Below are 12426 nucleotides of genomic sequence, written 5' to 3'. Positions count from 1 at the left end.
AGGTCAGATTTGGATAAAATGGAATTGCAATTAGAACATTTTGCTTGTATGTCCAAAATAATAGATATAGTCTGCAGACAATATTTAAATGTTCTAAGGAGATAAACATCTTAATGGTCTCTCAACAGTACAGCTTTCTGTAAAACCTGACCTCAAATAATACTAGAAAAGTAATGTACAACCTAGTTATGCTAGTTATGACATACGTGGGTGTTGTGTATACGCTCTAGTCCAGAGCTTGGCATTGTAATAGCCTTGATCGCACAACTGTAGATTTAATGAAAGAACTTCTTGGTTACTGCAAGGGGGCAAAATCAGGTCCAAAATACCTTGTGTTGTTATTAAAAAGAAAAAAAATCTGCTAGTATTTGCTCTCACAACCTTTTAAGATATGTACTTACCACATTAAAATTTCATAACAAATATGTAAAACAAATAAAGCTACACTCATCCGTGCACAATTTTAGTTCCAGAAAAACACCTACTAGATTTTTCAAGGTTAAGAAAACAATAAAATAAGAGAGTGCCCATTTGGTCTTTTCTTTTTTTTAACTTCTGTGTCTGGCATTCATTATCATAAAAAAAAGTTCTCTTCAATTGAAATTGGCTATAAAGAAGAACAAAACCACAGAGAACAAAGCAGAAAATACCGTTTGATTATTGTGATTGCATCTTGCACTTGGGTGCACGGTCTGTCTCTAAACTCTGACTCATCTGCCAGCAGCAGGCTTTAAGGTGATAATCACCCACACAGAGCTATTTGCACATCATGTCTATCCTATCCTGTATCTAATTATACCCTTTATAACAAACTGTTTAGCATAATTAGTGGAGTTATGCTTTACAGGAAAAAAAGACAGAAGCCATAGTTTAGAAGATTCAACTTTTTGAAGGCACACATGTACAGATTAGTGACTTTGGTATTTGGTCACAATAATGAACATTTTGATGCATTGGTCTATGTAAAATTGTAAATCATTATTTTAGCAAGTAAAATAATGTACTTTTCAGAATATTTACATATTGTATGTAAGCATTGCTTAAAATTATGAAATGGTTTTGGGACTCATTAATTGCTAACACTTTCACCAGTATTTTTCCAGACATGGCTGAAAAATGCTGAAAGGGCCAGCATTGTAATCAAGAATGCTGGAAATTATCAGAGAACCTATTACTCAACTGATAGACAACAGCAGGTACAAATGACCTTAATGGGAAAGCTCTGATTTTTTTATTTGTTTTGTTTCCCTCTAGATGATCAGAAAGGATGTTTACTAATGACCACTCTTTCTTTGTGTTCAAACTTTAAAAATAAGCTGCTTTAACACGAGATCTTTTGAGGTAAAAAAGGAATAGAGAATAATACATATATGTGAACACAGGAATATATTTATTTTTCTTTGCTTGTTTTCACTGCAGTCTTAAAAGTGTTAAATGAACATTACTGATGTTGGCATCTTCTTTGTATGCTGGCAATTTAGTCTTTCTAACCCCCCTGCCCCAACCCCATCCTCCTTATATAGTAGGAAAAGCTGGAAGTACACAAAAGCCAATACCCCCCCGTAGGTGTTTGTTGCCAGGCAAAATGAAACCCAAACTGCATCTCCTAAGAATAACCTCCTGTCCCCAGATGGGGGAAAACTGCTGATATGAACACAAATACTGTATTAGCATAGAGAAAAGAAAAAATCATGCAGAATCCATTAAAGCAGCCACAACTAATTAATCTTGTTTGGATTTGTGTGTTAATTGTACTTCTGTTGACTTCTCTTTGAGACCAGGATAAATTTATGGATTCTATCCTTGTTTAACAAAAGTTCTGCTATTTATGTATTATCAGAAAGATGTTCAGAATATTGTGCAAGTAGAATTATTTTCCCCATGAGCTATTTAAGAAAAAACACATGGAAAAAACAAGTAGAGTATCAGTATTTACTTGAAGAGATGCTCATGCTTCACTCTTTTCAGAAAGGCAAATAAATTTGTTGAATTCTACAACATATCATTCCAAGACATTTACAGCAGACTAATGATAAAGTACAGACTTGCAGAAACTCTTGTATTTCCTATGGAATTTTAAATGGAATTTTCTCCATTTGTAATAAATAAACTGTACTAATCACTCCAGTGTAAAATACAAAGAGGTCAACAATGCATCCTTTCAGCTCACCGTTGTTCAAAAGGTATTTGAGTTTCCCTATTAAGTTTTCAAAGGCCAACATCTGCTGATGCTCAGAAATGGGAGATGTGGTGACGAAGGCTGTATGGAGTGTGAAGTGAAAACACAACCATATAGACCATGCAACACAATACTAAGAAACTATAGCACAACCAAACTCCAAAGACCTATTTTCCCATTCATCCCATTTCTATTATTAATGGCAGGAATATTCCTGACATAAATTTTCTCTTTCATTTAGTTCTTTCTTTTTTGTTGTTATAAAATATATGTCTAAACACAAAGTTTTGAAAACAGCATATCGCTATGAATTTGCAGTTATGCAAATACCAAAGGAGATACTAGAGCAGGAAAATGACATTTTTAAGATTGAAGGCTTTCATTTGCACATTATTGTCATTGATGCTGTTCCACTATTAAAGCTGCAAAACAGATGCCATGGTGTTCAGCTTTAACGCTACTCTCACTTGCAAGGGAGATAGTTTTGATGGCATTTAACTTGCTGTCTAGAGCTTAACAAATCAGTGCCATTCATGAGCTTAAGTAAACTGACTTGATTTATAAATTGATAGACCTGACCTTGCATCATAAGAAGCGAGACCATTTTACCCAAATTATTAAAAACTTTTCAGTTGGATACAGGGCATGGCAAATTGCATTTTACAACTGTGATATTTTATAATTGAGATAGACCTGCATTATAGAAGTCGTGTCTAAACTATCTGCAAAGCTGAGGCTGTGGGGAATATTCTTTCAGTCAGCCACAACAGGATCCCATTTCTGCCTCCCTGCTTTATTTGTAATTAGCTAACGTGCCATGACTGTGTGCACTTCTCTGCTATGGAATTCAGCTGAGACCCACAGCTGAGCTGCTGTGCACTTAGTCCCTTCAAGTGTTATATTTAAGTAACCATCTATTTCATTGATATAGTGGTCCTTTACATAACAGTGTCACGGTTTTGTTATAGTTTAAGTATAATATTTTGGTCCTTTAATTGCATATAAGAAAGCATTTTTTCTGTGAAGGAATACAATTCTGTTTATTTTGTGGCGTAAAGCCGAGTTCAACGACCACTAGAGTTAACACAGATACCAGCAGATACGCTGTATTTGCAAATCTACTTCATAAAAATGAAAGCTATTACATTTATAAACTCTTCCATTTGCTCTTTGGATTTACACGGGTGTACACACATGAAAATTAATGGTCCTATACTGTTATTAGCAAACACTTTTTTTTTTCAAGATGCTCAACAAATATTTTCTGTGCAATAGTGTCTTAATTCTTTGTGTAACACTCAATTTCATAAGACTCAGTCTTCATCTGGTGATAAAAACCAATCAGAAAATCTGTGGTTGAGTGCAGATGAGTTGTCAGGAGTGACATTGTCTCTGACCACATAATAACAGTTACATGTTAATGCAACAGAAGAAGGCCAGCATGGAGCCCCTGCACTATAGGGCACCTAGTCAGAGAAACATTATCTACAACAGAAAGGGATGCTGGGAAATTAGATCCATGAAGCTGAATGACAATGCAAAACAATACTGGTTTCATTACTTACTACCAATACTGGAAATACTGGGTATACCTGTAGAGAAAAAAAAACACAAAGAAATATAGTTAGCTGTTTGCTGTAGTTGGTTGAGCTATTACATCTAAGATTCTGAAAACAATTTTAGAATACTGTGGTGGCAACTGCCAATATGTACCCAGACCTTCATAAATGCAGACTCTTTAGATTCTTCAGTATGGGGCTGCAGGGACTACTAAAATGCATTGACAGATGGGACCCACACCAGCTCTCTGCACTTCATGAATTTGTTCAGAACACTTTTGTATTCCAACTAACCAGCCATTAGGTTTAATGCTCTAGATAAAAATATCAGTCATGCATGTATTATGCAGATCTAGGAGAGTAATTTAACCAAGGGATAGATGGATTGCTAACTGCTTTGGCCAGCTGCTTAAGTCAGTTGATACCTTCTGTTGCATTAATTGTATATAGCTATTTTTATCTCTTTTACCTGACGGTTATCTAAATTAAGCTATGTAAAAGAAGTGTAATTGAGTGAAACAATCTAATACAGTAGGTTGGCCTTATTGGCTAAGCCTCTCATTGATTTTTTTTTTCCTCTGTTCATTTCATTCCTAAACTGAATTGATGCAAGGAAACCATTCTAGAGGTAGGTGAGATTTACCATAAGAGGTGGGGCTGCAGAGGAGTAAAATTCCTTTACTGGATAAGCAATGTGGGATCTCATGTTGTATGATGCAGTCCCAAGATAGCTTCTTGTCAGGTCTGCCCTGAAATGTGTGTAGCACAAAAATATGGACATGAATCTTTCCTGAAATGCCATTTACTTAAAATTAAATGCCATTGTTAATGGACTATGGCTAGTCAGAAACTGCAGATCAGTATTTAAATCCTGGATATTTGCATCTTCTTGGTTAAATACAGTTTGCCTTTTTTAAGTTTTATTGACTTTTGATGGCACGCATTTTGCTGCAGAAATCTCTCTGTTAATCTCTATTAAACATCTGCTATACTTCTTTTAACATCTATCTTGAAGTTCTCTCTTGGTCAGAGGTGGCCCCATTCTGCAATTTAGCAAACTGGAGTGAAGGAATGTCTTGAGGATTAATGATATTCAATGTATGCAAGGTTGTGGAGTCAAGTTGGGAACACTTCTAACTCGTGGCATGGCTAAGACAATGCTGAAGTAAAAGAATTTGCAGACTGGGGACAGATCTTTTATGTTTCTTCACATCAGTCCTGGGGCACATGTCAGAATTGCAGCTCTCTGGTTTCACATCCTGTGGCACCTGTGGTCTGGCAGAGCACTGAGCACCACACTGTAGACAGCACCTGCTGCGCACCCAGCCCTACGCTCAGACGTTTACAAACTTAATTATTTCCACTTCTGCTGAGATTAATGTGTATTTTCCAAAATTTTAGCATCATAAGGAATTGAAAGCTAAATGAAAATATCATCATAATAGAACAATACACTCATAGTTCTAATAGTAACAAAAAGAGTTTTTTTCAGTTAGGATAATGAAAGACAACTTCTATCCCTTTCTCTTATATGTCAAAAAGACAATCAATTTTCAAATAATTTTCCCTGCAGTTTCAATAGCAGCTTGTTTAAACTTTTGCAAGTCACTGTAGCTGGTTTAAATTAGCAGGATCCGTTTTTGTTTATACACTCATGGAACCTACACAAATATTAGATAAAATACAAAAACTGTGTTCTTGCACCGACACTTTCACTGTGAAATGGTATTTGTATTTCCTCTAGGTATACTCCCCCGCCTCAAACCTCTCTGTCTCCTACACACACACATAAATATCCTTTCCTTTCTCTCCTGAACAGATTGTAGCAAAGAGAGAGGTTTTCCTGCAAGTCTGCTCTCCTCATTTTACTGTATTTCAAAATTTTCAATGAATTCGTAGTGATAAATGCTTCCTGGGCAGAGAATAATGAACACAAGGTGCCTGCTAGTCTGAGGGGCTCTGGATTAACCTTGCAAAGGTGTCTTCAGGTTCTGTTTCAAAAGTTATTTCTGTCCTTTTTTTATTTCTGAGTTGGCGTGATCTTCTGTAACCAGACTGATTTTTGTAATACCAGGTATCCCTGTGTGTGGTGACTGGCCTTGATAGTGCACTACTTTATGCCCTTCTTACTAAAGAGAGTGAGAATGACACTTCTGAGTTTGTCTGGAAAAGAGTTGGTTATGTAGGACCATGAAGCAGGATCTATTAAAACTCTGTGAAAACCGCACATATGATGGGAAAATTATTCTTAGAATGAGTGTTTTTGTGAGATCTGGAGTTACATATTGAGGCTAGCTCTTGAATTCAGCTGAGCTGTATTTGGTGCAAATCCTTAGGTAACGAGGCACAGGAGGTGTGATTCTCTCTCTCTTTCTTTCTCTTTCTCTTTCTCTTTCTCTTTCTCTTTCTCTTTCTCTTTCTCTTTCTCTTTCTCTTTCTCTTTCTCTTTCTCTTTCTCTTTCTCTTTCTCTTCTCTCTCTCTTTCTCTCTCTTTTCTCTCTCTCTCTTTCCCTCTCTGTCAGTGCGGAGGCAGGCAAAGGCCTGAGTACACAGCTCCTCCTGTGCCACTGCCGCTGGGGACACCAACACACTGCAGAGTCATCCCACCACTGCCGGCCCTTTGGATGGACCTGCTACGTTATGTGACATAGATCATTTTCAGTCAGCCTTGTATTGAAATCTGTGCAGCAGTGAAGTGATGTGAAAAGGTTATAGAGATGAAGGATCAGGCCCATTATGTCCCTTGATGCACAACTCTATTCAGCCAGGCATAAAGAGCAAATAAAACCAAGTGATTGAATTCACATATATTCAGTTGTTAAACCAAAGCAATGTTCAGTCTAAATTATCTTCCAGTTGAAATCACTGGGATGGTTATTAATGGTAATAGTTTTAGAGTGAGGAGACAGTGAGTAAAGCGTGCAAAGAAAGTTCAGGGGTAGCTATTGGCCCCAAAATGGCAAATATTGCAGTAAAATGTCAGTAATACTATTTATTATTTTTGACTTGACTTGAAGGTGGTGGTTTGGTATATTACATGTTCACTGTAAGTGCATCTAAATATATATGCATTACTTGAGAGGAAAAAAAATCTGATGTTTTCCTTTTATATGATCTTCTGAATCTGCCCTGTAATTTTCTTGTTTCCCCTGCTTCCAGAAATGGGTTGTTTTAGCTCTTAGCTACCATGGAGCTGGCTATTGAGAATGAAGAAAAAAGCAAATCACATGCTAGCAAAGAGAGCCAGTTTTTGATTTCTTCTATAGTTTGTGTCAGTGTGAAATCCATAACACAAAGTAAAAGGATCAGGATTTCTGTGAGAAGGGTCACACTGCTGCTTCCAGTCTCCTACCCTGCAGACCCTCTCAGCACCTTCATTGTCAATGCCCACGTGGCCATTTGCCAGCAGCACAATTAATGTAGCCAGGCTGCACCTCTTCCTGGGCAGGGAGTGTGTGTGGAATGAAGGAATTATTCTGTCAATTCAGTCTCGGCTACCATCTTTCCCATGGGCTTGTCTGTCTCTTCTCCATCACAACTTAAATGTGCACCTGCCATATGACAGGGAGCTAGGGACAGGGCTCACAGCTCACTCACATTCAGGAAAATGGTGTCACCAAGAGCTCAGTGAATTATCCAAGTGAGATCAATACAGCCCAGAGACTCAGAATTAGGACTGTCTCCCATGAAGGCATGGCTGGATATGATAGTAAATAATGCAGTCCAACTATGAATCTGTATTAATTGCTGATCAAAGCTGTGTGAGAGCTTTTCTGACAAAAGAGATGTCTTTATAATTACACTCCACACCACACATTTAACTCTTCAACAGGAACAAAATATAGAGCCTTTTATAGCAAAGAGTCAGAGGAGGCAGGTCAATGCCACACCCAATCTTTTGGTAGAATATCTGTGCTGCAGCATCACAGCACTCCCTGCAGTGAGTCTTTCTTCCCTCTGCAACTCCTTCACTGAGGCATGATTGCAATATCAGATCCTCAGCATCAATATCAGAAGTTCTGAATTCTCTAGTAATTTAAAGCTCTGAGAAGCTAGAGGATCCTGGCATCTTGTAACCCCTCAAAGGGAGTGATCATTATGATCACAGGACTAAACTTTTCATGTATTGCTAAACCTGTTTTCAAACAAAGGACCACACTATGTGAAAGAAAATTCTTAGGAAATTTCACAGGTTTCATTCAAGGGCCCTGGAACTCCTGCTACTGTTAATTTTGCACTTGTTTGCTCTGTAAAGATTGAAAATCTTTCAATTCCCAGAAAAAGAACTGCTTAGATGAAGTTTGTTATCCCTCACCTCTCCTTTCTCCAGTGATATTACCAGAAATAAATGGGACAGAGGAAATAGTTATTGCTTTATTGGGTAACACCTTTTTAAATTTGGACTTTTTCTTGTTACATTTAGTGAGTCCAAACCAGTATTGAAAACTCTGTCTGGGAAACTCCCAGTGAGATCAAGAATTTTTTTTTGAAGTAATTGTAATTTATTGATAGAATATCAGAAACTTTGAAAAGCCCACTACTTATAGCACCTTGAGCATCTCAAAACAGAAACTTTGCCTTCCCATGCTGCTGTTCCTGCTTAAAGACTAGAACTCTCTTTCATTTCACCTCTTCACTGTATATGGCAAAAATAGAGTTGTTTGAAGCCAGTGACGTATGGAAGCAATTCATTTCCCAGCAACAGATGCCACCATAACCAGCACAAACAACCAACTCAGCAGGGTCATGCAAGAGGGTAGAATGCTGAAGAATAATTTTTCAAGCCCTATTTAAAAAAACCCCACAGCACATTATTTATAGTGCATTGTTTTTTGGTGCACACCTGCAATGTTTTGCTGGCTATTGCACTGGATACCTGGTTGAAGGGAAGTTAGTTTATCACTTGCAGTTTTTCCTGACATTCCTGTCTACCTGAATGCTCTTGATACACTGCAATTTTGCCCTCACCACTAGGCTTCTCAGCCCAATACAACTTTTGTATGACATGTTCCTGTGGCTTTCTATCTTCTGTAAAATTCATGGGCCAAGATTAATATGTAATATAAAATGGGAACAATAAGAAGCTTTGGTGTTTTTTAACTTAATATTGATTCATATCTTCCTTTTTCTCTTTGAAAGACTTATCAAAAGCATCAAGGAGCAATATTTTACACCCTAAGTGTAAGTGTCCCACTCCTTCAAATTGAATTATGAAGTAGGCACTGGAAAGCTCCTTCCAGTTGTTTGGGAGAATGGGACCCTTAGAAAATGGGACACTATCTACTTTGAGTCTGCTTTGTCAGGACAGCAGGATGTGTGATCCTTTCAGTTAGAGGGATCCATGCTACTTAGATTCCTGAACAAAAAGCACAACTTCCTGGCCAACTTCATTTATGCTGATACTTCAAGATGGCTTCGTGTCAGCAAATATTTACAGGGAAAACTGCAAACCAAGGTGAGGGTAACCAGTGCAGTTCTGTAAGTGCCATAATTTTTGCCAGAAACTGTTTCTGTCACAGCTGTGCCACAGAGACACCTCATAAGTCTTTTCCCATCTGGGGAGGATTAAGGCTGTGCTGCTGTGATGGAAGCTGTACGATCGGAGAGGGACTCACTGCAGGAGAAATTCAGTGAACTGATTGAGACTGCCTAGCTCTTGACTGAAAAGAACCACTAATGTTTCCCACATCCTGGTCACTTTTGTTTCATGTTGAACTATGAATTAGGAAAGTCATGTAATAGCTGGGAGGTGGTTTTCCCAGATTGTTCGGGCACTTCTGGTACAGGTTATTGGTTGTGAAGGGATTGACACAAAGCGAGCAGGTTTTGATGCATGGCAGTTCAGTGCAGTCTTAGACAGCACTGTCTGAACAGAAGTGCCAAAGATGATCTAAACAAGAGGAGGAAGAAAAGGGCTAGTGCTGTCAGACACATACAACTGCTGAGGAGAAAAGCTATCCTGTAATACCAAGTCTAGAGAAGTTCAATAAGTTCACTTTGTGTGTCAAAACACACTGCAGAAAAAACTATCCACAGAATGTGGCAGCAAAAGGGAATGAATGTAATCACAAAATAGTCAATAAAATAGAGTGAAAATATAAAATAAATGTTAGGTGGAGACAAATGCAGAAATACTGCATTTGTTAGTGCCAGTAAACAGAGTACTCACTATCTTTCACAGGTCAATCATGGAAAAATGTTTTGCATTCTCCTGAAAAACTCATGATGACTTTAAATGAGAAGGACACAGAAAACAGTTTTATATTAAGGTTTATGCCTTGACTGCAGAATAATCTGGAATGGCTTGTGTTTCATGAGCTGTACCTTGAAAAGGTATGATAAAGTCTTATTGGTCACAGAAAATGGCAGAAACAGAACAACGAAAATAACAGAAGTTATAGTTGGGAAAGATTTGGAAATGGACATTATGCTTCTTGTTGAAGCTGAGCATATTTCCCAAGTTCAGAGAATCTCAAGAAAAAGTATCTTTTTATTTTGTGGAAAAAAAAATAAATTTGAGCGTTTCATTTATACAACCGTTTTTAATGTATCTTATTTAAGATACATTCACTCCTTTAGATGGAAAAAACAGACTTTTAAAATTGGAGAAAGGATGTATTACTAGGACACTGTATTACTGGATTATATAAAGTGTCCCTATGGAATTGAAGTAATATATGAAGGGAAGTTGAGGCTCAAACCAGATAAGTTACTTCTATCAACATGTTCCAGCAACTATTTACAGAATTCACACCTGAGTAGGGAGGGTATAATGCTAGGGCTGCATTGCTGACCACACGATGGAGATGGTGACATAAAGGCAACAGAGTAAGGAAAATTACATTGGCTGTGCAGAGAGTTTACACAATACTGCAGAAGTTCATATGCTCCAACACATAAGGCCTTAAATCAGAAAGTGACAAAAGACATGAAGCTTTTACATACCATAAATGATGCTGCTTGTAGCAAGTAATCAGACAACCCACAAGAAGAGAAGCTGATTTAGTTCTGGAGGAGGTACATAGGACCCAAGTCAAGAAGTAGTTATCAGAGAACCACTTCTGGACTGAAAGTCAACATGTTTTTGAGAAGGAAAAGGATAAAAAAAATCCACTGCAGTAATATTTAAGCTTGAGAGAGCGAGGAGCGAGCAGATTAAAATGAGGAAGTTAGCTAAAAGAAAAATGAAAAGAACATCTAAAAAGATATAATGCAAACAGCATGTAGGCAGGCTGGAGACAAAGTGTATGAGAGACTCAGAATAATCACATATAACTCATTTTTTTTTTAATTATAAAAATGAACTCTCTTTTAAGCTAAAATACCCAAATCCCAAATTGAAAACAGCAGAATGTAGATGATTTTGGAAAGACACCCTTCAAAAGTGTAAGTCTTCTCAATGAAGAAAGATAGGGGGGAAAAAAGCATAAAATCTGTCAATTTAAATATAAACCACAGTATTTTGAGAATCAACTTTCTACAGACACATAAGTTAATAATTCTTTTTTGTTAAAATAACCACAGTAGAAGCAGGAGGCCTCCCAGAGAGATGACTGGGGAGACAAGCAATCAAGGTATTATTAATTAATATTATAGTTAATTAATAATTTAATATGAAATTAAATGTTTTAATTAATATTGAATTTAATAATTTAATTGAATTTAAATTGATATTGAATTTAATTAATTGTTTTCACTGATGTTCACAGCAAAGATGGTTAGAGAGATTCTCACAATCTGAGGAACCTTCTCAATGTTTGTCATCACCTGAAGTAAATGATATCAACAAGAATTGCCATAAGGAGATGTACACCTAAGAAGTATTTTGAAGGAACTTAAGCATGATGTTTCTGAACTAACTCCTGTAGCATATAACCTGTTGCTTATGCCAGCCTTGATGCCAGAAGAAATGTTTTAACTGTGGTACCGTCTTAGAAAAGGACTCAAGGACTGATCCTTATAGTAACAAAATATAAAGCAGACACATTTTTATGCTACTGTAAAAAAGCCATGTTGTTGTCATGTCTAGAGTATCGTGTAGTTTTAGCCTAACCAAATAAATAACCAAAAAAAATAACACCATGGACCCAGAAGAGACCAAGAAAGCACAGATGGCCAGAGATGTGGCACAGTTTTATGGTAAGATGAAACAGACCAGGATTTGTCATTTAGAAAATTGGAGTGGATAATGTCAAGTCTATGTCATGATACATGGTATAACAGAGCTAAATAGGTGTGTGTTATTCTATGTTCCTTCCTATCTAAGGAGTTACAGGCTTAACCATTTAAAAACATTTAAAACAAACAATATACCTTTCACTCATTGTCTCATTAAAATGTGAAACGTATTGCCATAACATATCACTGAAATCAAGCTTATATCAGCTGGGTTTCTCCTGCTACTCAGCAGCGAGCAAACACTGCGATTATGATGGAGGGTCCAGCTCAAAAAGCCAGCTTATTGCTGGTGACTGAGAAGGCAAAGAATAAATCCTTCCTGCTTCTTCCTGTTTGCCATAAATTCCTGCTGCTGATCATTGCTGAAGTCAGGATTTGAGGGGAAGTGGAGTGTTCTTCAGCTCCAACAAGGTTCTGTTTTCATGATGTTATCATCATAATAGTAATAATAATAAACCTCAGAAATGACTGCCTATTATTTGTGAAACATTTTGATTTTTGACGTAACTG

The 12426-nt window shown here is 37.1% G+C and overlaps 1 protein-coding gene and 1 long non-coding RNA gene across 10 annotated transcripts in view; one reads left to right on the top strand and one right to left on the bottom strand.

Moving 5' to 3' along the window:
* The window catches only part of NTNG1 (netrin G1), a 149750-nt gene that overhangs the window by 44704 nt on the left and 92620 nt on the right, over positions 1-12426 (bottom strand). For all 8 annotated transcript variants that reach the window (XM_032696421.1, XM_032696418.1, XM_032696416.1 and 5 more), the window contains exon 5: positions 3745-3771. In XM_032696421.1, the coding sequence (XP_032552312.1) occupies positions 3745-3771 (27 nt within the window). The remainder of the gene's footprint in view (positions 1-3744; positions 3772-12426) is intronic.
* The window catches only part of LOC116790907, a 42485-nt gene that overhangs the window by 20797 nt on the left and 9262 nt on the right, over positions 1-12426 (top strand). For both annotated transcript variants that reach the window (XR_004358531.1, XR_004358533.1), the window contains one exon: positions 6261-6420. This is a non-coding gene — a long non-coding RNA (uncharacterized LOC116790907). The remainder of the gene's footprint in view (positions 1-6260; positions 6421-12426) is intronic.

This window comes from Chiroxiphia lanceolata, chromosome 9 (genome assembly GCF_009829145.1).
Source record: "Chiroxiphia lanceolata isolate bChiLan1 chromosome 9, bChiLan1.pri, whole genome shotgun sequence".
NCBI classification, from domain to species: domain Eukaryota; kingdom Metazoa; phylum Chordata; class Aves; order Passeriformes; family Pipridae; genus Chiroxiphia; species Chiroxiphia lanceolata.
Note: the sequence above shows the minus strand (reverse complement) of the source record. Positions and strands in the feature narration are given on the sequence as shown.